Raw genomic sequence first — 27,223 nt, 5'->3', positions numbered from 1 at the left:
TTTGTGTCCATAGGTCTGAGTCCCGCATATGTGTGGATTGGAAGGTGGACTAAGACACCCTTCCTAACCTATAAGGAAATTCTCCTCCTCCTGTTTTAAATCACAGTTGGTTCACTTTTGTATACTTACATACACATTTATTCTCTGCAATCCTGAACACAGCAACCCAGCTCAAATCCCATTGAAATGTCAGCAGTCCTGTGATATGCAGGCTGCAGCCAGATATGATTTTCCTGTCTTGCCATTATTGGAGTGACAAGGGGAGGAATAAGAATCCTTCCAGAGGAACACCAGGGGAAAAAGAAAACCAACCTTACAAGATCTGCACAAAGCTGGCATGCTTAATGAGACTCTCCCATGTTTTTTAGACCAGTGGCAATGTGACATGCTCTTATTCGAGAACTAGCCTAAGAGCAAATGTCATCCCTTACCCTTACTTTTTCTGACTCAGCATTTAGTGCTGTGTAAACTCTTCTTAATGACTTCAGGATGGAAGGATTATGCCCTCAGATAAAACAGGCACACTCGTGGACATATGTTGTGTGTGGGGGAGGGAAAAGGTAAAAATACATAAATCACCATACAGAATTTCATAAGTGGCTAAATGGGAATAATATTTCCATATTGTTGATATCATCTGGGAACATACACACCCCACTGGAAACAATGAACTCATGGCTAAACTCGGTTTGATTATGATTACTAGTACTCAACATTTATGTACTCAACATTTATTATTTCAGGGTGCATTCATCCCTACAAAATCCTGTCTGGTCTATCACTGCAATTCTCATTTAAATCAGTGATTGTGGCCAGAGCCATTTGTTGCATCCTTGGCAGAATTGGAGCACTGGGTCAAAATCCTGTAGATGTAGTACCAGCACATGCTTAGATGGTGGTAGAAGGCAAAAGATTGCAACACAGCAACCATGAACAAATTAGATACTGGGGAAAAAATAATCCAGATTGCTCAAACATGGCAGATTTTGTCTGCCTTCCCTCACCACTGCTGCATGACTCTGGAAAAAGTGCATCTACTAGCACAGGACTGTAACCAGATTCTGGTCCAGCCACCCAAGTCCACTAGCCAGTCTGGTCATCCACACTTATGAGTCCCATGCATGTTGTTTGCCTGCAGGTGGATGGTACTCCTGCATTCATACATATCTCTACATCTTCTACATGCCGACTCAAAATGGAATGACAAGGAGTTCAATGAGGTAAGTATATAAGAATCCTTGGTCCATGGACTGGTGATGGTCCTCAAGCCATCCGCTATCAGTCCTGGGGAGAATTTCTAGGAAAGAAAGAAAAAATCACAGTCAGTAGATGCAAATATGGTACTTATTCCTGGTGTATTTTGGGGGGAAAGTTTGCCAGCTCTCCATATCAGATAACTTGAGAAACAGTGTTGCATAGGATTTGAGTATCGGTTTAAATTTAATCTTAGATATAAAAACATAGCACATCACGGAGAAAACAAAATAACTGGGATATGTGCATTCATTTAGATACACAGATCAGTGCATCACATATTTGCAACCTTGCATGATGGTTGTTTTTGTGTGCCTTCAAGTCATTTTTGGCTTATGGAGACCCTAAGGTGAACCTGTCAGAGGGTCTTCTTGTCAACATTTTTCAGTGGATGCTCTCAGCTTCAAAGGATGCTGTTGCCATCTTCTGAGGCTGAGAGAATGTAATTTTCCCAAGGTGGGTTTCCATGGCAGAATGAGGGTGATCATGTTCCTACTGGTGAAGTCTTAGGCCTTTCCCAACAGAGAGTTCCTAGCACTAGCCATCTTTTCTTCCTTCATGGACACAAAAAGAGATGGAAGTAGGGGTTGGAAAACTCAGTGGATGGTGTGGCCTGACATCACATGAGGAAAGCTGAATCCAGAATCACCTTTACATTGAATTTAGTAGGAAAATCCCCATTCATTTCAATGAAATAGATCTCCAGCCAAAGACTGTGCCAAACTCCCAATGGTTAGGTGCTGTTTCAACAACAATAAGCTCATTCACTGTTGTATGTATGAAATAATAATGCATTTGTTACAAGATGACTTCTTATATTTTCTCAAGTCATATGTAGCAATTAGTATGCTAATATTTTTGATTTAGCACTAACATAACTGAGTAGAGCAGAGAACCATACAAAAGCAATGAAAAAACAAAAACCTTGGAAAGTGTTTGTCATAGACTTTCACCTTGAGGCTATTTTGCAATATCTAGGCATGTGTCATACTGGATAATACTGTTCCTTGGGTAGATAAGGACACTTGACTCTAACCTTTGCTTCACAGCAGCTGAGCTGTGCAGTTTAACAAGTTGGTTTTGGCTACATTGTGAAATTAACCTTCTACATAATTAGAACTATATCCATACATTTCATTAACAAGTACACATTTTATTTCTCTCACAACCTGGCAAAGCCTGAGAAACAAGTAAGAGAAAGAACTTTTGGAATGACTGATCCAGTCAATGCTAAGTTTATTTTTAAGTCATATTGATTCAAAAGGGAGATATAAATCACATGACTAAATGAAATTTTAAAATGTCTATCATTTAATCTATCACAGTAAATACATTATGCTATTAAAGTACTCACCAATTTGATTCATAACTGTCTATGACAGGTTATGCACTTTTGATTTCCACTGATTCTGTAGACGAGACAAAAACATAGATGATGTAACTAACTGAAATCAATGGGAGTTAAAATACTTTCCTTTCGACATTTGGTTATTACATATTTAGTATTTCTATTAACATTGTATTCGGATACCATAGCCAAACTGGCAACCAAAGTCTTGCATAGCAGTTATTTCCACAATCTTCCAGATTTTGGACTCTGGAATAACTAGTTACAAGAGCAGATAGTTTACTTCCTAAATCTTTCTTGCAAAATATTTATGCAAAATATCCAAATAGTGTTGACCTATTTATTTACATCCGTGCTATCATTTATATTATTTGGATGGTTGATTACAGGCAGATTAAAAGAAATGGGGACACAAATCTCTTTTATTCACACACAGAGATGTACAAATACTTTTATCTTTGCCAGATTTAACAACTGTTTTTTCTTATTTTGAGCAGGTTTTGGGAAGACAATAAACTTCTCTATATCTAGAAGCAAGGCTGCTATTATTCATGATATGGAATACCACATAGATCTTTTATTGTGTCTAAGCACTGAATAATATGAAAGGGGTTCAACACAGGGAACTTTGTAAATGGTATATACACATGAAACTTAAATAACTATGCCAAAGTAAACTCCCAAGTAATATGTACACACGTTAGAGCTTTCTTTCTTTTCATTCAGAACGAGTCAGGGAAGATGTGGGCTTCTGAATGTTGTTGGGCTAGAATTACCATCATTGGGTCTGAGACTTCAGTTATGTGTGGATATCTACAGGACCTTCAACCCTGTTTTTAAATCCTAGGCTTCAATATTCAAATGAATGCACCCCAGTTCTAAAGAGACCAAACTGTTATGCAGAACAGGATCACCTGTTGCAAAAAACTGGTTTACAGTATATCCAGGCTTAAGGTCCTGTCACATTACATAATAATAGCACTGGTTTCCACTGTGATTCCACCTGTTAGAACACCTTCCTACAGAATCCTGGAGCATGTAGTTCAGTGAGGCACAAGAGGAACACTAAATATCCCTAAATCCAAAGATTCCATAGGATGCTGCCATGGCAATCAAAGTGAAATAATAGCATTGCATATAATGTGTTATGCAAGGGTTCCCAAACTAAGGCCCATGGGCTTGATGCAGCCCTCCAAGGCTATTTATGCAGCCTCCACCCTAACCTTTAGAATCATAGAATCATAGAATAGTAGAGTTGGAAGAGACCTCATGGGCCATCCAGTCCAACCCCCTGCCAAGAAGCAGGAAATCGCATTCAAAGCACCCCTGACAGATGACCATCCAGCCTCTGCTTAAAAGCCTCCAAAGAAGGAGCCTCCTCCACAGTCTGGGGCAGAGAGTTCCACTGCTGAACAGCTCTCACAGTGAGGAAGTTCTTCCTGATGTTCAGGTGGAATCTCCTTTCCTGTAGTTTAAAGCCATTGTTCCGTGTCCTAGTCTGCAGGGCGGCAGAAAACAATCTTGCTCCCTCCTCCCCGTGACTTCCCCTCACATATTTATACATGGCTACCATGTTTTCTCTCAGCCTTCTCTTCTGCAGGCTAAACATGCCCAGCTCTTTAAGCTGCTCCTCAAAGGGCTTGTTCTCCAGACCCTGGGTCACCTTAAGTCTGAAACCACTTGAAGACACACAACAACAATCCTAATTAACTTGACTATCGTATCATCCAAAAGAAGGCCCACACTTCATATTGAAATACTGGCAAGTCTATGTTGGTTAAAATTGTTCATAATATTAAGAACAATAAGATATATGCAGTGTGCACAGGAATTCATTCAATTTTTTTTTCAAAGTATAGGCCAGCCTCCCAACAGTCTGAGGGACTGTGAACCGGCCCTCTGCTTAAAAAGTTTGTGGTCCTCTGGTGTAATGTGAAAAACCCTGTCCATACTAGGACAAACTACTTAAATTTGTGTTATACTTAGAACAAACATACTAAAATGAATGGGATTTCAATGAGGTTAACTTATTTCATTCGATTCGTTGGATCTACATCTTGTACTGAACTAAATCTTGGCATTATTTCTGGTTTTGCTAGTTGCTAACTATATTAATAAAAACAATAGAATAATACAATGCTCTGGCTGAAAAGACCTGCAGTTCAAAGCAATGATGGGAGGAACTATGCCCCACACCTTTTTTATTGCACCCCAAGTACCCATGATCACCCCATACCTTTATGATCAACATTTTTAACTGTTTAGAAGCTAATACTTCTGACAATCCTGACATCCTGCATGGAAAACAGTATAAAATTTAGCTGAAACTCAGGTGTAGACTTTCTGTCACTCCTGGAGGTTGGACTGGATGGCCCTTGAGGTCTCTTCCAACTCTATTATTCTATGATTCTGTGATTCTATGGGGCTGCTGTTTAGCAAAAGTTACGTCCCAAATCCACAGTTACAACCTGCTATGGAGACTAAAATAATTGTCCCATCCTTGGTTTAATAAAATCTAACAGTGCATCTATACTTCAGAATTACTGCAGTTTAAACCACCACGGTTCAATGTTATAGAATCATAGAATCACAGAGTTGGAAGACACCACATGGACCATCTCGTCCAACCCCCTGAAATGGAGGAAAAGGACAATCAAAGCACCCCTGACAGATGGACATTCAGCCTCTGCTATGGAAACATGGAAGTTGTAGTTTGGTGAGGCATCAGAACTGTTTGGCAGAAAAGGCTAAAGACCTTTTAAAAACTACAACTCCTTTGATTCCACAGTATTAATCCAATTAAGTCAAAGTGGTGTCAAACTGTACTAATTCTATAGTGTAGATGCATTCTAATGCAGTATTTATACCTTCAGTAGAATGAAGTAATAGAATCCAGAACCTAAGAATTTTACCAAATCAGGGTACAATTAGGTATTTTTTGTGTTGTTGCTTTCTGTAAACAATTCCCTGTAGGGAAAGATGAAAGGAAGTTAGAGCATTAAGGGAAATAAAGAGCTCTTTGTTAGAAAGGTTCTGACCCAGCCAATTCCCTATTGTACTGGTAGCAGGAACAAATGTCTGCTATCATTTAAAATTACCCTCTCTTCTTGCAGTCCAAAATGATGCCATCTATTTTGTCATCCCTCGTTTTCTACCTTATTCTGTGGCATGTGTGAGTGGTATGAGGCGATTGACTAGACCAGTAGGATTTTGAATTGTACCATTTTACAATGCGAGTGCACATGGCATGTTTTTTATTCTTCCCTCATGTGAAAAGCATCCTGTACATAATAAAGTATCTTGACTACTGAGAGGGCTATTTTTCTTCTTGATGCGTTGTTATGGCTCAGAGTACCACCGTGCCAGTCTGCTATAATATTGTGTAGAATGCATAGCCTTGCATAAGATATTCAGTCCTGTTTATGCCTTTCAAATTCCAATTTGGGTGAATGCAGGGCCCCACGTCTGCAGAGTCAGTCCTACCATGAAACAGAGTAAGCCAATCAACTCTGGCAATAGGTCATTTTGGATAATATTGTTGACTATTTCATTTGTTACTACAACCAGACGTCAACATTAGATACACCAGACTCCTGTGAAGATGAAAAACCACGAATAAAAAAATTGATATGTTTTTAACTGAGAATATATCTCTATGACTTCCTCGGTCTTCCAGCACAACTGTATGGTCAACTGCCACTGGAAACTAAACATATAATCACTTTGGAGAACTCAGAGATCTCTAGAGATGTGTTCTTCATGGAAATTCCTAGCTCCTCGAACATGACTGGAGGAAGTTGACCATACAGTGTCACTAGAGGACTTAGAGATCCCTAGAGAAAACATTTTAATCAAATCTAGAAAAGTCAAAACTACAAACTAATAACAGAAATGGATGGGGCTAGTAGAATTTCCTAGCCCATTTAATCCAAAAGAACTTGCTTGGTTTTGAGTACAATACACTTTGACAAATGCAAGAGGTGCCATTTGCTGGCGGACCTTGCTTTTTTGACAGATGTCCATCAACTTTAGACCTCCTTCCTTTCTATCAACTGGATGAGGGAAATTAATGCAGGCTACCCATAAACTGCAGGAATGGGGAAGGGGAGCTGTAGAATGAGCTCAGATGCCAGCTTGCTTGAAGGAGCTTTTTGGGATTTCGTCCCTTTCTTACATCAGACAAAGATGTGAAAAGTGCCGTGACTGGGGGAGAGGGAAGTGTAAGTGAGAGAGAAAGACCATGGTGAGCACCACTGGTTATTCAGCAGTTCCCTGAATCTTCCAGTGGCCATGATAGATGAAAGAGTTATGGAAGTTGCATTCCAAAAGATAGCATTCCCAAACTCGATTTCAGATCTTCCCCAATGTGTACCCAGGACTCATCTACACCAGGCAATTTTTGCTGGGTGTGTGGGCATCCCATTCTGATATCAGCAAAAAAAACCAAGATGGGCAGGAGTTCAGACTCTGTGGATAACTATGAGTAGAAGTGATGGAGAAAGGGGTACAGTCTACCCCCTTTTTCTGTACTCGGTTTACTGCAGGAAAAAGGTGATGGCACTGGTGTCCAATTGAACCCGATATTGCTGTTCAGACTGCTCGCAAACCATGAGATATTCCTGACATTCCAGAAAACAAAGTTAGTTTAAACAAAACAAAACACATGATCCTCAAGTGAAACTGATGTGTGACATGGGGACAGCCAGCGGTCCTTTCAGGTAAGTCCAGGTTTTGCGGCTCATGAAGATGAGCCCATAGCAACAGGGTTAAATAGTATCCTCCTCATGCTTTTAAAATCTTTTGGGATCCAAAGCCTCAAATGAAACTTATAGAATGGTATAACCACAGGTCAATCAAGCATTCAATTATAGGAAAATGAAGCTGGCACTCATTTGACTTTTGTAGGCTACCAACGGTTTTCTGTGTCTCATAAGATGTCTAAAACCATATCAGTTCTCCAGGTTCAGAAATAAATGGGACCTTGTGCTCTCCTATCTCATTGGGTTCCTTGTAGGAACAGGAGGGAAATATCTTTTAAAGTCTTATTTCAGATTAATGGTATCATCATTTATACTGTCAGCCTTTAACCTGCTCATACTAAACTGGAAAGAATGCTAATTAAGGAAGCAATCCTAAGGACACTTAGGTGGAAGTAAGTTCAGCTGAAATCTACAGGACTAATTGCTTCAATGTAATAATGCTGAAGATCAGAATGATAGCTTGCATGGCTGAGACGAAATCAACTGTGTTTTGATGCATGTATAAGCAGGAAAACTAACAGGTGGAAGCAAGGCAACTTCTAGTAGTGATGCACTGATGTACCTTCTTTGCTTGTTTAATTTGTAAACACACAAAGAGGCAATTGTGGAGACTTAACACAAGTTAGCATGAATGCAAAAAAGCAAGTGCAAATTAGAGTTGAATATTTATGTGTCACAAACCACTGACAGTCTGGAAAAAATCTGAAACATCTTTATAAATGAGGTTAAACCAAAATAATATCTAAGGAAAGCATAACAAAACCAATAATAATAATTTGATTGGACAAACACTTGTAAATTGTGGTTACAATTTCTGTGACATAAATGAAAAACACTGTGGTGAATAAAATATAATCAATATTATTTGTTTTTTCCCTTTCAATTCAGGTTGTGGTTGGAACATTTTCCTTTATCCAATATAAATTAAAATACATTTTAAAAAAACTTCACAGTGCTCTTTCTCTCTCTATTCCTCTTTTTCACCTATAATCTACCAAGGGCTAGATCTAGTACTCTACAAAGAGCAATTTCAATAGGAATAAGAGCCTTGTACATAACTTCTCCAACAATACTCTATAGATGCATCTATACAGTAGAATTAATGCAGCTTGACACCACTTTAACAGTCATGTCTCAATGCTATGGAATCATGGGAGCTGTAAAGTTACAAGGTCTTTAGTCTTTGTTGTCATAGGGTGCTTGATGCCTCACAAAAATACAATTCCCAGGATTCCACAGCACTGAATCATCACAGTTATAGTGGTGTCAAACTACATTAATACTACAGTGTAGATGCAGTCTTCATGTCTGACTGTTGTAGTGAAAGGAAGTCTCCTGCAGAGCCAATCTTGGGTCTCTATATGGCAAGTGAGGCCCATATAGACGCCGCTCTGCCTTTAGGTGTGATGCCCACGGTGAATCACATCATCAAGTAGAATACTGGTTGAGCATTCCTATATGAAATTCCAAAATCCAAATACTCCAAAATTGTTTATATGGTTGGCCGATACACACACAGATGGTTCAAGGTATACAATCTTTATTTCATGCATAAAATTATTTAAAATATTATGTACAAGATTATCTTCAGTCTATTTGTAAGATTTATAACATAGGTTCCACCTCCAAGATATATTATGTAAATACAGGTACTGTATTCCAAAATCCAAATAAATAAATGAATAGATAGATAGACAGATGGACAGGCAGAATCTTAAATCCAAAGCACTTTGGGTCCCAAGCATTTCAGATAATAAATATTCAACCTTCATTGTGTTATATTGTATACTGTTAATACAAGAATCCCTTTTAAGATAACTTTAATAGATCGGTCACGTGCTGATTAAAGTATTGCCTTAAAACTGTTTCTAGTGAAAACTTTCAATGTGATGTTTTTCGAGAGAATTGAAATCACTGAGTCGAAAGTATTTGCTACACCTTGTTGGAGTACAGGGAGATATATTGAAAGACAGCCAAAATAAAAATATATACCAAAATGTTTTTATCTTGGACAGTTTTAAGCACAAATAAAAATTGATATTTAGGTATTATTTGTGTGTTGCGTGTTTTTCTTTTTCTTTTTGCTAACAGAAGAACCTGAAATCTTGATGAGCTCCAGAATCCAAAAGGTATGCTACTTCTACTAATTCTGAATGTCTGACTTTAGATCTGCTAAATTTTAATATTTTACCCACTAAAGACAACACACTGTGCCTAATTTTTCTACAGTTCATTTTGTTAGTGGCATAATCTTGATGAAATATTTCTATTAGTTCAAATAAAATAATCTCAGACACTGACACTGACAACAAAACCAAAGTAAATTGGAGTTGGTTATTTGAGCACAAGAATCGTACAACTTTTAGTGGCTTTGTGCCTAATAGTTTCCACCCACGTGGGCAAGACTGACAATTAACCCATGTCAAAATATTGCAGAAGGGGAAACCTGGATGTCAAATAACTTTGGAAAAGGATAACCTTGTGTCCTCACCAATCCCCAAGATGGGCCTGTCAGAAGCTGAAATGTCTCTTGTGCTTTGGTAATACCAAAATATACTTCTGCGTACCATTTTAAGATTCCAAGCAGATATCTTTGAAAAGCATCTCCTATTTGTAAATCCTGGATGGAAACCATACAAATGGCCAGTTTTTTTTAAAAAAAAGAAAAAGATGCCAGAAAGCATAAGAAGTTTTACTCATATCTTGAGGGTCAGAAAAGAAATTGATTTCCACAACTACTGCTTGATGAAACATTATGTAATCTCTGGGACACACTAATGGATTTATATTACTGGTTCTAACCTGACAGGATAGTACAAAGGTTGCTTTGCAACTTAGTTTTATCATTCACAAGACAATTATTTCCATCTGAAAGGCTGGGAAAGAAGAAAATGGTGTGAAAGAAATAAACAATAACCACAGCATACTGATAAAACAGAAGCAAAGCAGTTTACTACTAGGATAACTGAAATATATTTACTTGAGGAAAAAAAATTAAATATAGGTTCCGACCATTTTGCATCAACTAAGCAGATTAAGCAATGATTACTGGGTTAGGAAATCAAGAAATAGTCTCCTTTTAAATAAAATGTTGTCCTGGTCACATAAGCGAAAGGGTTTTCCTTGGAAATAAAGTACAACCAAAATGTAATCACTTTCTTGTTTCAGCTACACAGTCACAAGTCACTGCATTTTCTGCTACAGTTTTTTTTTTTAAAAAAAAGACTTATGGCTAGGCTTACCAGAAGGCGCCCCATAATGACACAAAGGGAGCATTTGCAATATAGAATTAATGCAGTTTTGAACTGTTATGGCTCAATGCTATGAAATTATAGAGGAGTTGTAGTTCTACAAAGTCTTTAGTTTTTTCTGCCAAAGAGTGCTGGTGTCTCACCAAATTACAACTCCCAGGACGGAGCCCCCGGTGGCACAGTGTGTTAAACCCTTGTGCTGGCAGGACTGATGATTTGAACATTGGGTTGCTGACCTGAAGGTTGCTGGTTCGAATCCATCCCAGGGAGATCGCAGATGAGCTCCCTCTATGAGCTCCAGCTCCATGCAGGGACATGAGAGAAACCTCCCACAAGGATGGTAAAAACATCAAAATGTCCGGGCGTCCCTGGGCAACGTCCTTGCAGACGACCAATTCTCTCACACCAGAAGTGACTTGCAGTTTCTCAAGTGACTCCTGACATAACAACTCCCAGGACTTGGTAGCATTGAGCCCCGGCAGTTACAGCAGTGTCAGAGTGCATTAATTCTAGAGTGTATGGCCAACCAGAGTGGGGCAGATGCCTGAAGCAGCTCATATTGTGTGTCATTATTACTTTTTATTCTTATTAATTGAATTTAATGCACAAGGAAAGGTAGAAAAGCTTGTAGGATTTTCTGTCTCAGTTGGCACAATAACATGGTCGATTTAGGACTCTACCTTGCTATGGGAGAAGAGTGTCATTTGATGCACCTTTGGTACATGCCTTGGAAAGCTTTCATGCCACTATTAGTCAACCATCTGTCTGTCTGTCTATCTCCCATCTCTATGGGATGCATGCTGATCTGCCCAATTTAACTCAGGTTTGAATCCAAGTATTGATTGAAAAACCGAAATCAGCATGCTTTCCATTGAACATCATTGGAAATCACACATGGTCTCAGTCCCTTCCTCTGAATGAAAATTACAGGCCATCTATCACCTTAAGAGAAGTTGAATTATGATACTTTTCTTCACATTTCAACTTTAAGGAAGGTAGCAAACTGCCAGTACATTTTAAATTTCTTTGCTGAATTATATTAATTTTTCAGTAGTTGTCTTATCTAAGGGTCCAAAACCTCTATGTTTAAGAAAAACAGGTACAAGCAACTTTGTGAAAGAGTAGCCTTTACAAACCCAAAAATACATATCTGCACTCATCCTCTTAAGGTTTTTTTGTGAGCAATTGTTATGAAAATGACACAAGGAATAGAGATAATAAGGAAACTGTGAAGAAATTAATAAGCACTGATATCAAGTTTTTGCAGAAGGAAAGTGTTCAAATTTATTTTGCATATGAATGCTTGCTTCTCTTTATTGGCCCTCATTTTGGGAAACAATTTGCATGGAGTTGTTGAAGGCTTTCATGGCCAGAATCACTGGATTGCTGTGAGTTTTTTTGGGCGGTATGGCCATGTTCCAGTAGTATTCTCTCCTGATGTTTCACCTGCGTTTGTGGCCGGCATCTTCAGTGGTCTGTTGGAGGTGAGGCAAGTGTATATCTGTGGAATGTCCAGGGTGGGAGAAAGAACCCTTGTCTGTTTGAAGTGTAGAAGGGGCCAGTCCCAACAAGGGTAGACTTAAATGGGATGCACATAAACTTTGAATAATATTTACAAACTTATTTTATATACTGTAGGCATGGAACCCAAGATGGCTTACAAAGGTAAAACAAAATAAGCTGAAAACCTGATAACAAAACTCTGAAACACAATTAAACAATATTCACATGAAATACCATTAAATTTTTAAAAATGTATCCTGTCATTAAAAATCATAACAATACAGTTAAAAATATAGATTCCCGCAATCAATTAATAATTAAAAGCAGTAAAAGTGTCTTTGTCTTTTGGCAATAAAGAAAGCAGAAAGGAGACTAATCTGGGCTCATGTGGAACGAAATCCCATAAACTGGAAGCAGCATCAAAATGTCTATCTTCTGTGTCCATACCAGATGGGTCTGTGATGGTGGTGGGGCTAAGATAAAGTTGTTTCTTGAGACACTTAAGACCCTGGCAGGTTCATATGGGGAGATGTGATCATTTTGAAAGTCTGGACCAAAGTTTTATAGGCCATAACCAGCACTTTGAATTATTCCCAGAACTGAACTTGTAGCCAGCGAAGGGAGTTATATGCTCCCAGTGAGTAGAGCCAGTCAACATTCTGGCTGCAGAATTTTGTACTTGTTGAAGTTTTCAAACAGTATCCAAATACAGCCTCATGAAGGATGCATTACATTAGTCGAAATGGGATATATTCTGTTTCCCCAAAAATAACTTATATTATTTTTTACTACAGAAGATGTGTTAGGGCTTGTTTTCATGGGTAGTCTTATTTTTCCAAAATGCCTTTTTAAATGAACTATATTTAGGGCTTATTTTTTTTTGAAATAGGGCTTATATTTTGAGAATCCTCAGAAATGTTGAAAAATCATGATAGGTCTTATTTTCAGGGTAGGTCTTATTTTGGGGAAACAGGGTAATACCATACCATCTTACCATAATCACATCTTACGAATAGGTCCAGTGGCTGTTTTACTCCAAACTAACCACATTACCATTGATCCAATATGGCTAAACTAGTGTTATAGGGACTAACAATAGAGTTTGGACATTGGCTAAAATATCATTGTCAATGGAGCAACTCATTGGGATAGTGTCTTTACAGGTGGATCACATACTGAAATTTTGCTGTATGGTCTCCTCTTTTTTCTTTAAAGTTATGCCCTCTTTCAGAATACAGTAGAGTCTCACTTATCCAACATAAACGGGCCGGCAGAATGTTGGATAAGCAAATGTGTTGGATAATAAGGAGAGATTAAGAAAAGCCTATTAAACATCAAAATAGATTATGATTTTACAAATTAAGCACCAAAACATCATGTTATACAACAAATTTTACAGAAAAAGCAATTCATTACACATTAATGCTATGTAGTAATTACTGTATTTATGAATTTAGCACCAAAATATCACAATGCATTGAAAACATTGACTACAAAAATGCGTTGGATAATCCAGAACATTGGATAAGTGAGTGTTGGATAAGTGAGACTCTACTGTACTCTGTTCAATTATCCTCTCATATTAACATTCCATCCCACAGCAAACTCTTAAGACGGCATCTAAACTGTAGAATTAATGCAGCTTGACACTGCTTTAACTGCTATGGCTCCATGTTATAAAATTATGGGTCTGCTTTGGTTGCATGGTCATCATAAGCTAGCACTGTTTTCATCTATTTGGAAAGCTGTTTTCTGAAAGTGATACCTTTTTGTTACTCACTATAGTGTTTGATAGGCTTGGGCCCAAAACGGTTTAAACTAAAATGATTTTTAATATTCAGTGGTCCATTTTATATAATCTCCAAAAACAGAATGGGGAGGAGGGAGCTGTAAAGCCTGGCAAAACGGATTAAGGGAGCCAGATTTTATTGGTTCCTGGAGAGGAAGGAGTTAAGTCTGCAATATACCTGAGACACGGATCTGCAGCTTCTTTTTCCTTCCCTGGCAGCAGCAGTGTCCATCCATTATTTCTTAGGCTTCTCCTCCAGAAAGGGTCCAGTTGGGAATTCGGTTTCCCAGCAGCACTTGCATAGGGTGAGCATTGAAATGTCTCTGAGTTCCTCTTGGAGCATGATGGGAGTTGACATTTCTCTCTCCTTCTGTTTCTCAGCCAATAAAAGGCCTGGTTGTGTTCATGATCTGATTGGCTGAGAATGGGCACAACTGGAGACTATGATTCCCATAACCCTCTTTTGCAGTTTCTCTTATTTTTTTAAAAAATGTTATGGTTAAAACTTAAAATAATTCTAACAAACCAGTAGATTGGTGATTTGTTTTGAAAATTGGCAGGCCTGCAGTTGTAAATGGAGTCTAAAACTGAGGTAGGTTTAATGCAGATAGGCCTTAAAATGGCGGAGGATTGAGCTTTTAAAGTTTTCCATTGTAGCCAATGGGCCAAATATTTGGCGAATGAAAATGGCAAAACCTCTCCCCATTCGAGTAACTTCCTGGTAAACAGAATGAGGGGTCAGCCGACAATGAACCCCAAAATGGCATGTCTTTTAGCCAAATTGCACACCTCTAGTGTTTGAGGGCCCTTCCAGACATATGAATGTTCAGAGAGTAATCAGTAATAAAACCTCAATTCCTCTCAGGACTTTACTCTGTCCCCACTCCAACCCCCAAACCTGGGCTTTCCTTCCGGGGTGTGTGTGTGTGTGTGTGTGGCTAGATGCCATCCAGGGAAGGCATCCAGCCACCCAACAGTTACTCAACAGCCCCCCATTCCCTCCCACAAAACTTACCTGGGCTGGGATGCCATCTCGCTCCTCCAGGCTTTTGGGAGCCCAAATAAGCAGTATGACTGTGGGATCTGCGGAAGCAGTCCTGGGAGTCCATTCCTATAGGGCCCTCACCTGGACCTGTAAAGATCCAGAACTTAGCTTAAGATCCAGATATTTACAGGTGGGTTTTTGTGTGTGTTTGAAAGCTATAATAATTATTAATGAGTTGTCTTCCTTTTACTAACAGAAGATGGACACCCAGAATGATGTACCTCCACCAAAGCAGCAACCAATTATATACATCTGTGGAGGTACGTCCAGTGCAATGTAACAGGAAGGTGTGATGTCACAGAGACCTTCGGGTCATGACCCGGTACTCGTTGCGGACCAGAGCGATGAGGATTTGGGAATTTTGCCGGCTCAGCAAGAGCCTGCTTTCTTCCAGATGCTCCCTGTTGACAATTCAAGCCCAGAGCTCATTAAAAGAGGCCTTGAAGCCGAGTCTGTTCCCAGCGGTTCCCCTCCTTTCCAAAGGCGGCTGTTTTGGGAATCGAGCCGCTCGGAGAAGGCCAGTCTGAGACGAAGCGCAAGATTAGCTGCCAGAGAGAATGTTAATTAAACTGGTTTCCCTTGGGAGTTTTCAGGGAGGCTTGCATCTGCTGAAGATATTGTCTCCAGTCAGTTTTTCCCCTGGGAAAAGTGTTGGACACCTGTTTGAAAGGGAGATTTGAAGTCCTTTAAAAGTTCTGCGCGCTGGCCAGCCAGTGCGGTGTCAACGTGTCAGTTGGAGTGTTAACTTCGCCTCTAGACCTTGTGGCGTTCTACTCGTGTGTAGATTGGGCGCAACGCCTTGCCTCCGAGTCAAGTTCGGATCGCGTTTGGATCTTCTAGCTCCAGCCTTGCCTTGTCTGTTTCCTTGCCTTGCCTTGCCTTGCCTTGCCTTGAATTCCTTGTCATTGGACTGGTCTCCTTGGAACTCTTGCTTAAGATCCGGATTATTCCCCACTCAAACTGCTTGGAAGTTTGAGTGTGTTTCGGTAAACTGGATTTTCACTTTCAAACTCTAATATTGGACATTGGACTTTATAATACTGGACTATAATTGACCTTTCCCAGTAGGTCTATTGTTGGACTATATATTCTGCTTATTTTTGTTCTAATTCTTCAATTCTATAATAAAGATATTAGATTGTTTATTGGCTTGGTGTCTGGTTTCCAGTGCTCTCGCAGCCTAGAGTATCACAGAAGGAGCCTAAAAATGAGACCCAGGAAAGTAGATGAAGATGATAACAAGGGTACTTCCGGTGGAGGCTTTCACTGTGAAATTGTACACCCTCTTTCTGGAAGCTTGTGGGAGCTCTAGATAATGATGTCTTCAATGGGTATCCTCCAGAAATAAGAGTGGTTTCTTCTGTCTTTTCTCTAAACAGAAAATTCCTTCTGTTCATCCATCATTTGGGAATATCTGAATGTTTACAGGTGTTTTTAAAACCTAGATGAAATAGACTAAATTTGGTTAACTCCAATTTGAAACAGATTAGTCTCAAACGTTATTTGAACATTTCAGGCTAATTCATTTTTAGCCCAATTTTAAGGCTGTGTAGAACGGCCCTGAAAAATGCATCTGCTTTCCTAGTTTTAATGCAATAAAAGTAACTCATTGCATTGATTAGTATTTTTATATTACCTCCTTTTTTACAACCCCCCTTCTTTTAGAATTGGTAAGTGTATGGTGAAAATCTTGGAAAAATATTTCAAAATATATTTAAAATGCCCTTTAAATAACTTTATAAAATAACTAAAATGTTACTCTTTACATGAAAAAGTCACTTTGTTCCCACTATTACATTGATTTTAATTTTTTATATTCTTGATCTAAAAGTAAATTAAAAAATCCCAGCACACTTAAAGAATATGGTCACTGTTAATACCAAAGGTTAGGGTGTCAAAGCTGCTAAAACAGAATAGCTTCATTTGATGTATTACTTTAAAATAGATTTTCTATCTTAATTTCTTGATTTTGTTTGTGACTCATGTGTCATAATTCAGAAGAATGTATTTGCTTCACATTTATTTTTGTTTTTCTACTCACAGCAGAGATCTCTACATAATCTTCACATTATACTGGAAATAAACTATTATGCTTCATTGTTTAGTGTTTAAAGATTCCAAATGATCAAATGTATTGCCTACATAAGAAGGCATATGGCTTTAAAATATGGAATTCAAAGGCATGAGAATCAAATACTATGTTCTTTATTTCCGTACATAAATTATTATGTACTGCAAGTGACATCTACTGGAGAAAATAGAGTTTAAAGTCTACAGTCTGAACTCTTTGCTATTACAACCCAGAGACAAGCCCTTGTAATACACAGCAAAATAAATTAACAAGAAAAACACACACACTCTTGGATTTATTTCTATAAATATGAAACTATACCAAGGTGTCTTTAGAAACCGAAAGCAAAACAGAGAAATTATATTCTTTTCATATTAAATAAGGTTCCTTAGGTTGGAAAAAAGAATGTAGTTGTCATTCCAGAATTATTCTGGATTTAAAATACAAAGCCTTTTAAAGTGCTGTGGTATTAGCTGCCTGAATGCTCTTCTGATTCATCCTTGCTCACATACAATTATTAAGGCTTCTCTTGGAGTACTCTATGAGAGGAAAAGTGGTTACATTTCCAGGCATATTTTAAAAGCTTGAACTGAATTTTGCTCGAAAGTACACAACTTTGTATTTTCAGCACAATCTACCGGTGGACACTTGGCAATAAAGGAATACTATGAAAATGTTTAGGTATAACATTGTGTACTTCATTACATTACTTAACATAGTCCATATTTCATGATACTTGGTGCAGGTGACTCTGAATTTTCCCATATAAACCCATATCTTTTAACTAAGTTCATACTTTTATTTTCATTTAGTACCACATACAATATCCCCTAACCTGTTATATGTGTATGCATGTGTGCGTGTGTGTGTGATAAACAAGCAATCAAATCTTTACCTTTGAAAACATGGAATTAAGTGAATATATCTTACCTTAGGTAAAAACTCAACATTATTAATTCATATTTACTTAAACTTTATTTTTTATAGCACAGCTCTGTACATTGACAATAGCACGCTGGAATGATAAATGCTTTGCGATTAAAACACCAGCCTCAGTGTTTCTGGGACAGATTCCTACCTGATCTGCCAGCCAGTGTATATAAGTCTTAATTAAATGGAACAATAACATGATTTAGGCCCCATCTACACTTAGGTCCCACTTAGGTCAGTGTAGATTAGGAGTGGCCAAACACTGCATGGACCTGATCTGCTGCAATTTGGAGAAAGGACACCTTAACATAGGCAAAGCCACCTTAGCACAATCTTGCTCTTTTTAACTGAAAACCAGAGGAAAATCCAAATTCTGCTTCAAAATTAGACTTTCCCCCAGGCTAGGGCTAGTAGACACAGCTGAATTCGTTCCCTAACATAACTGGTCCCAATTATCCCCATTGTCACCCCAAATTCTCTGGGTTCATTCCCAGGGATATGGGATGGCAGTCCCCCTCTACCCTACCCCCCATGTCATGGTGGTCTCCATCCATGACACAGGACCTACTGGTTTCCGATTGTTTACCCAGGGCAATGGGGAGCATTGGAAGGGAGAGAGAAGAGGAAGAGGGATTTCCTCCTTCCTCTCTTCACTTGGCACCCTGTTGCTCTGTCTGACACCAGGACAAGCAAGGTGGCCATCCAGTGGTGCTGAACTGTATCTGGCACCACTGGATTGTAGGGACAGTAGGGAGAGTCCCTATGGGGACATTACTTCTGCGCCCATCCAGCATCTAGCATGATGGATTGCCCCCCAAAAAGGGTAGGTGAAAATGTGCCCTTAGTGTAGTTAGTTCCTATGTTGACAAGTTCCAAGGTCTTGCCTACTCATCCTTTGAGGTCAGCTAAATTCTTTTGAGTTTGGCTGATCCCTGACACATTGGTTTTGAAACTAAGAGATGTCACCAATTGACATAGAGGAGTTAATTTGGGTTTATGGAAATAGTATTACAAACCTTGGATCCTAGTATATATGCAAGCATCCATTTAGAACTTCTCTAATATTCCACACTTTCATCAGACAGCAGCATATCAAGTCAATTTCCTCACAATAATTATGTAGACAGCTTCATTTATATTTACAAAGAATATGGTGAGCATGATTTCCAAACACATATTTATAAATGTCTCCAAACGCAGAGAGATTCTGCTGAATGTTGACCACCATCTAAATAGGATGTTAGTACTCATTCTGTGTGCCCCAATATCAGGAAACATTTACCTATTTTTAGAATTTTCACAATCTTATTTTAAGTTGCCAACATTCGTTTTAACTAACACTAATCTCTTGATCTTGGGCATTAAATGCAATATAATTTCCTGGAATCTAGTATTTTCCAGGACTGCCAGACTGCAGATGATGAACTTATACTCCAATAAATTTACAGTGTAAGGGGAAGGGTGCTGAAAACATAGTTTGACAATATAATCTGCCAATATGATGGTTTGTGATGTTGCAATATGTTTCACCATGCTTTTCTTCTGCATCCAGACAGACACGCTGATGTTCTGGATTGCTCCTGGTCTCCTGACCTTTACATTTGCAGAGTTTTCTGTTCAGGTGTCTGTGAAGATATTCATGTCTACCCATCTGTCAAGTATCTCTGAATCTAAGGTGGCTGCTATGAATCAGGTACTCTACCTGAAGGGCAGAATATGTTGTCTGCCTAGAAAAGTTTTCATCACAACAAATTGTTACATAATATTCTGTACACAAAGTAGACCAAAAGGCGTTTTTTTCTGAACAAGTTGCATGCTTCTGGAAGCTCCTGGATTAATCCATCTTAATAAAGGATCTGCCAAATATTTGTTTGAAGTCAGTAGCTCCAGAGCTTGGAAAATGTATTTCTTTGAACCACAGTGCCTAGAATTCCACTGGTGTTATCTATTTTTCACCTTCGGAAGCCATTCTGAGCTGAAAATCAGGGTATACATATAATGAAGACTTCAGTCATTACAACCCATTCAGATCATATTTTCTCTGGGCCACAACAGCCCTATTCAGAATTGCAGGGAGCTGTAGTTCCAAAAAATGTAAAATGCTCTGGAACTGGCTATAAGTCATGAGAATTAAAATGAACTCTTGAATTTGGTGGCAGTATACTCTGAGGTGGCAGGTTTTTGGAACAATTTAAACCAATATTTTCTAGCCAGAATGATTTATTTCCCCTTTTGCAAAACAAGAATTCTAAGGATGCATCTATACTATAGAATTAATATGTTTTGACAGCACTTTAACTGTCATGGCTCAATATTATGGAATTATATGAGTTGTAGTTTTACAAGGTCTTTAGTCTTCTCTGCCAAAAAGTTTCTTGGAACTACAAATATCAGAATTTCCTGGCATTGAATCATATTTGCATTAATTCTACAATGTAGATGCACCTTAAGGGAATGGTATGTGAAATGGTGTGAACTTTAAGATCTGTTGTGGAGGCCCTTCTTTCGCTCCCGCCGCTGTCCCAAACACAGTTGGTGGGGACGAGGGAGAGGGCTTTCTCGATGGTGGCCCCCCACTCTGGAACTCCCTCCTGAGAGAAATTAAATTAGCACCCACCTTGGCCACATTCTGGAAAGACCTTAAAACCTGGTTATTTCAATGTGGGTTGTTGTATGTCTTTCGGGTTGTGTGGCCATGTTCCAGAAGTATTCTCTCCTGACGTTTCACCCACATCTATGGCAGGCATCCTCAGAGGTATGGATATCTATACCTCACAACCTCTGCGGATGCCTACCATAGATGTGGGCGAAACGTCAGGAGAGAATACTTCTGGAACATGGCCACACAACCCGAAAGACATACAACAACCCTGTGATCCCGGCCATGAAAGCCTTCGACAACATAACATAATCAATATTTGTTTAATTTAAAAAGTCTTATATTCTGGTCCTAATCACATTTATCCCAATTCAGAAAAAGTTAGTCATGCTGAAGTATCATTGAAAGCAATGATGCATGCTATTGAAATTAGTGAAGCATCACTTGCTTTATCCAGACTGTGGCCATACTTTAGAAACAGTCCTAATGAAAACAAAACAAAAAGTGGTTGAGATTTTGAGAGCTGATTTAGATGGTTTGGGACATGTCAATGCCATTTTGGTTTTATGACTTTTTGATTATTGGATTTGTATGCTACAACAACAAATTTGGAAAATCCCTAAATTTTGTTAGGGGGTTAGCACGTAGTTGTTCAAGAAACACAATACAGTATTCTCTTTTTGATGTGCAATAAGCTCCACATTTTTGACTGCAGATAATGAATTTAGAGATGCTAAAATGTTCACATAAATTATGAAATGATGATAGTTAAGAAAAGAGTTCCTTAAAAATATGTTTCAGAATTTCTCGAGCTCCATACCTTATAAATAGAGAGTGAGACAATGGTAATACCACCTTAGGTAGTGATAGATGGGGAAAATGGGCAAAAAACATTAGTCAGTGTGATTCATACGTGGATCACTCAATTTCCCACCAAATTCTAAGGAAGATGTTTCAGGCCTAAACTAGTGCCTCATCAATAATGAACTGGATGGAGATGAAAAAATTGACACTTATTCAGACAATGGGGAAAAGGGCAATGAGGCAATGCAAGTTGCCACCCTTTCACCTATCTGATGGGGAAAGGGCACCAATGTGCCTTGTCCCATCCCCATCATATGATGGGGGAAGGAGGGAGGGTAAATGGGGCACCACAAGGCACCCCACACACCTTCCATTTTGCTGGCAGTTGCTGGTGAAATGGCACAGTGCGTGAACAGGTCCTTGACATCTTTTTCTGGAACAAGATTTGGTTATGGAAGAGTTTATATTGGAAGACCTAAATATGATAGTGATTGCATTGGTAACCTCAAGGTTGGACATCTGCAATGCACTGAACATTGTACCTCTGTACCAAGTTTAGAAACTCAATTCAGTTCAAAATATGGTAGCTATGTTGGTCATACATACATTCAGGAGTTAAGACATTGCCCCAATACTTGGATAACCACTCCAGTAGTTGCCAACAATTTTCCTGGCAAAGTACAAAGTGTTGGTTATTACTTTTAAAGCCCTACTTGGTTGCAATCCAGGTTATTTGCAGGATCGCCTTTCCCCATACAATCTGCCCTGTATATTTAGGTGTTTTGGGAGATGGTTACTTCAACCAGCCAGGATAAGACGGGCAACTTTTACCCAAAGGAACTTTTTGTCATCTGCCTCTAGACTGAGGAATGACCTGTTGGTGTTGGAAGAGATTCAACGGCTAAACAGGTTGTCAAGAGTTTAAAAAAAGAGAAAGACCTATCTCTTCCAGCAGACCTACCCATTTGATTTTAAACTATGATTTTTTAATCTTATATCATATGTATGTATGATTTTAATGTGTGTTTTAATCTTATGTTTATGTATTTTTATTCTATGTTTCAAATGGACCTTTGTATGTTGCAAGTCATTTCTGGTTGTGAGAAAATCAGCTGTCTACAAAGACGTTGCCCAGATGTGTCACAGTCCTGTGGGAGGCTTCTCTCATGTTCCACTTCTCTCATTGACTATTAAGCAAAAAGTGGGTGCAGGAAATAACATTGTACAAAAGTTGACTGGCACAACCTGGAGATCACAACCAGACATAGTGAAGACATCTGCCTTTGAGCTCTACTACTCTGCTGCTGAATATGCATGCCTCGTGTGGAATACATCTCACTAGGTTAAAACAGTGGATGTGCTGCAATATCACGGAATGTCTATGCCCCACACCACTGGAGAAATTATACTGTTTAGCCAGCATCACACCACCTGACATCTGCTGGAAAGTAGCAGCCAGCAATGAAAGGACCAAGGCATTCACGTCTCCGGCCCATCCCCTATTCAGATATCAGCCAGCACACAAATGCCTTAAATCAAGAAATAGTTTTTAAGATCTACAGAGATACTCGCAGGAACACCTCAGCAAGTAAGAGTCCAAAAGTGGCAGACTAAAACTCAGAACCTCAATCAGTGGCTGACGCCAGATGAGAAAGTCCCTCCTGGGCACACAGAAGACTGGGCAACTTGGAAGGCCCTGAACAGACTGCATTCTGGCACCATGAGATGCAGAACCAACCTGAAGATATGGGGCTGCAAAGTGCGAGTGTGAAGAAAAACAAACCACAGACTACCTATTACAATGCAATCTGAGCCCTGCCACATGCACAATGGAAGACCTTCTTATAACAACACCAGAGGCACTCCAGGTGGCCAGCTACTGGTCAAAGGACATTTAGTATAATGCCAAATTTTTTAACTTTGTGTTTTCAAATACATTACAATTTGTACCCTTGGTTTGCTTCTCACATGATAAATAAATAAATAAATGGACTTTTGTTTTTAGTTATCTTTTCTAGTTTAACTTTATGCTTTACTCTGCCTTGAACCTTGGGGAGATGAAGGCAAGAAATAAATTGCATTATTATTATTATTATTATTATTATTATTATTATTATTATTATTATTATTAAAATGTATAATGAAACTAATTGTAACCAATACATGGCATTTTATAATATTTTGAAATTACAACGGAGTGTTGTTTTTATTCCTAAAAGTATAAAATTATGCCAGGAGAAACATTCAGACAATTTTTATAGGTTTTAAAGGACTTGTGTATGCACAAACACCCAAAATTGTAAGTTTATCAGCTTGAGATAGTTTTCACATCGAGGAAAACACTCCACAATAAACATTTCTTTGATCTCTTTGTCTTTGACAGACTAGGAAATCAGTTCTATTCTCCTATCTTTTTTCTGATATTGTTTATTATATGATTATTTTATTATTAATGGAATCTTCCGTTTATTTAGAGTCTGAGAAACAGGTTTGCTCTTTTCTACCAGTAGCATGCACAAACAACAGTCTTATTTTTTTTCATGGTGGATGGCTTTAGGTAAGGGTCAAAACTGATCAAGAAGATCTGAGAATAAATGACCAGGATTGGCTACGAGGTGGCCATATCCATCCCTTCACTACCTACTATAATTGGAAAACAACAATAGCAAAGCAAATCAGAGCTAGGTCTAATGATGCACTTTTGGAAAACAACTTAAATTGATCCAGCCGCTTACATCTGCAAAGAATAACTGATATTCAGTCTGGTGTGACTTTTCAATACCTCCAGAAGTGATACTCTAGAGAGAAAAAAAGTACAGTTTCATGACTGATGTAAAAGAAGCAAACATTTTGCTCTGATCTAAGAAAACGTTTTGTAATTAGTTTTCTTAGATCAAAAGTACCCCTTCTTACAACTAACTTGCCCCATTCCTTTCAATGGGAAATGCACATTTGATACTGCAATAAACCAGATAGAAGATACTGCTTCTTGAACTTTTAATTTTGCATGATAATAGAATAAAGATTGAAACTAAGTTTCAGCACTATTTTGAAACTTCTGACCTGAGGGACAGCCTAAAGTTATTTTGCATCTAAAGGGAACACAGTCAGTGATGGCTCACACTCAGTTGGATTGAGGTGCGTAACTCACAAAATCAGCCAAGAAATATAATGGTGATCTTTTCTCCTCTGACATATAAATGAACAAGTATAGGGTTATATCTACATGTAAAACAAAAACAAAAACATTGGTCATTATGTTGGATACCAGCCGCAGTTTGATAAACTTTAATTGTGTTTAATGTGTTAAAATCCAAGATAAGATAGTGTTATGCGGTACAACTTCCAATTTCTTACCTTTTAGTAATAACTAGCTTGGGGACCCGGCGATGCCCGGGTCATTTGAGAATGGTATTTGTCTTTTAATGATATGTTTTCTGTTTGGAGTGGGTGAACTACAATTCCCAGAATTGTGGCTGAACCCTCCTGAAACTCTGCCAGTATTATAAGTTGGCCATTTTGGGCGTGTGTACCAGGTGTGCTGCAGTACTCTCTGGATGGGGGTGAACTACTGCAATTTCCAGATTCCCGGGGCAATTGCCCCAAAATATCTATCAGTATCCACTGCAGGCAATATTTAGTCTGTGTGCCAAGTTTGGTCTAGATTCGTCATTGGATGGGTTCAGTGGTCTTTGGATGGAGGTGAACTACAACTCCCAAAATCAAGGCCCCTTCCCACAAATACCTGCAGTATGTTCAGTAGGTCGTGAGGCTTCTCTGTGTGAAGTGTGGTCCTAGTGCATTGTCGGTGGGGGTCAGTGTTTATCTGGTTGCAGGTGAACTATAACTCCCTTTTTCCTAAACTTGTCCGATATGTTGTATTGGTTATGGGGGCTCTGCGTGCCAAGTGTGATGCTCATGCATTGCAGGTGAACTATAAATCCCAGTACCTACTACTCCTCAATTTCCAGTCCAGTCCCCCTCCAAACTCACCAGTAGTCAAATCTGGGCATATCGGGTCTGCATGGCAAATTTGGCCAAGAGCCATCATTATTTGGGTTCATAGCGTTCTGGGTGTAGGTGAACTACAACTCCTCTATATTCCTCAGTAGGAGTGACAGCACTCTGACTTGATGCAGGGTGAACTACAACTTCCAGCATGTGGAGTCAATCCCTAAACTCCTCCAGTAAGTTTAGTTGCAGCTCAGTTCTGCTCTGTTTCTTATGCAGAGAGATTGGAAAGGAAAGGGCAGTGGGCGGGGCCATGCAAATTCCACAGCAATGGAGAACCCTGGGATGCCTGCGTGTGGTGGAAAAAGCAAAATCTAGGATGAAATGGTCCCCAAACGAAAGCATTCCTTGGGTGGTGGGCTGTAGTGTTTGGGAAGGACATTGGCAGGGGTTAGGCTGCATGTTCATAGTGCTCGCTGTAACCTCAATGTCAGTGGAAAAGAGTGACTTGCTAGATTCTTAACCCTGGGAACTATAGCCTGTTTGTGGAGGCTGGAGGTTGTCTGTGTGAGCAGACATCCATGCCACATACACACATATGGGTTTTCACTTTTATTATGGATTTAGATTTAGATTAGATTTAGATTTAGATGATAGCAACAACAACAACAACAACAACAACAACAAAAACTTTATGTATAGACCACCCTATCTCCCTGAGAAGACTCAAGGCAGTTTCCAACACATGTGTCAAGCATTCAATGCCTACAAAGAAATATATCACCAAATTACATCAAAACGAGATACATCAAACAATATCAAACAGCCTAACTTAATACCAAATAAGAATATACTGTACCAAAAATTGAACTAACAATCCTAGCAGACATAGTCTACTAGGATATAAATTTACACAAGATAAAACGCTTAAAACAACTGGACCCGTAGTAAAAGATAGGATGGTTTTCAACCAACTGATAGGCTGAGGTCAATTCCAGTATAGACATAATTTAATGTATCAAACAATTCTATATGTCAGGGCGTATTAGTTTTCCTTTTCTCCATATGGCAGAGTGCATAGGTGTGTTTTCAGGCGAGGTGAGAGGGTTTTTAGTTCTTTTGGGAGGGAGTTCCAGAGGCGGGGAGCGATCATGGGGAAGGACCCCTCTCTCATTCCCATTAGCCGTGCTTGAGACGGGGGTGGGACCAAGAGCAGGACCTCCTTCATGGCTGATTGCAGTGTTCAAGCTGGTTTGTGACCAGAAATGCGATTCTTCAAATAGTCTGCAAATGCCTTGTACTGAACTGTTGTTCTGCAGATGCATAAGGCAATGAATGTGACCGAACAGTGTCTAACATTTACATTTTGGACTCCTAAAAGCCGTGGCTAAACACACAAGCACAGAACAGAGTGTGTACAAACATTATGTTGGTAACAGCTGCTGCGGCCATACCTAGTCATTCTCAAAAACTATTTTACAGACCATTATTAAGGCTATGCCAGTTTAGCACACTATTATTAGTTGAAGTATTCAACTAATAGTATTATTAAGGGAAGGAAAGTTTCACCAATCCTGCTATGCAGAAATCCACATTTGCATAAATAAAATTAATTAGCAAGAGGGTTTCAGGTTCTGGAATCACGGGGACATAATAAAATAATGCAGTTGTGTTTGACTGTAGAATGAAAAGGGATCTTCTCATGTGTAAATATGTAAAAATTTGGCAAAATGCTTAAATTTAGACTAGTCTTACTGATCTATCACTCATCTATTTATCTCAACTCCTGCATCCATGGGAGATATATTGATATGCTAAACCTTGGATGATAGTGAACCCTATTGAAGTGAAGGACTTCTAGTTCAAGAATACCATAGTCACATTGGAGAACACAGAAACTGACCAGAGATGTTTTATT

The 27,223-nt window shown here is 38.9% G+C and overlaps 1 protein-coding gene across 8 annotated transcripts in view; it reads left to right on the top strand.

Annotated features, from left to right (window-relative positions):
• The window catches only part of LOC134295474 (uncharacterized), a 145,609-nt gene that overhangs the window by 21,383 nt on the left and 97,003 nt on the right, over positions 1-27,223 (top strand). For 3 of the 8 annotated variants that reach the window (XM_062968209.1, XM_062968211.1, XM_062968210.1), the window contains exons 3-4: positions 1,139-1,220; positions 15,147-16,093. In XM_062968209.1, the coding sequence (XP_062824279.1) occupies positions 1,139-1,220; positions 15,147-15,230 (166 nt within the window). In that variant the 3' untranslated portion in view covers positions 15,231-16,093. Of the gene's footprint in view, positions 1-1,138; positions 5,914-9,453; positions 9,492-15,146; positions 16,094-19,503; positions 20,662-27,223 lie in introns of those variants that run through there. The other 5 variants (XR_010002064.1, XR_010002062.1, XR_010002063.1 and 2 more) reach the window with 5 other exon arrangements.

The sequence above is a fragment of the Anolis carolinensis genome, chromosome 1 (assembly GCF_035594765.1).
Source record: "Anolis carolinensis isolate JA03-04 chromosome 1, rAnoCar3.1.pri, whole genome shotgun sequence".
NCBI lineage: Eukaryota > Metazoa > Chordata > Lepidosauria > Squamata > Dactyloidae > Anolis > Anolis carolinensis.
Note: the sequence above shows the minus strand (reverse complement) of the source record. Positions and strands in the feature narration are given on the sequence as shown.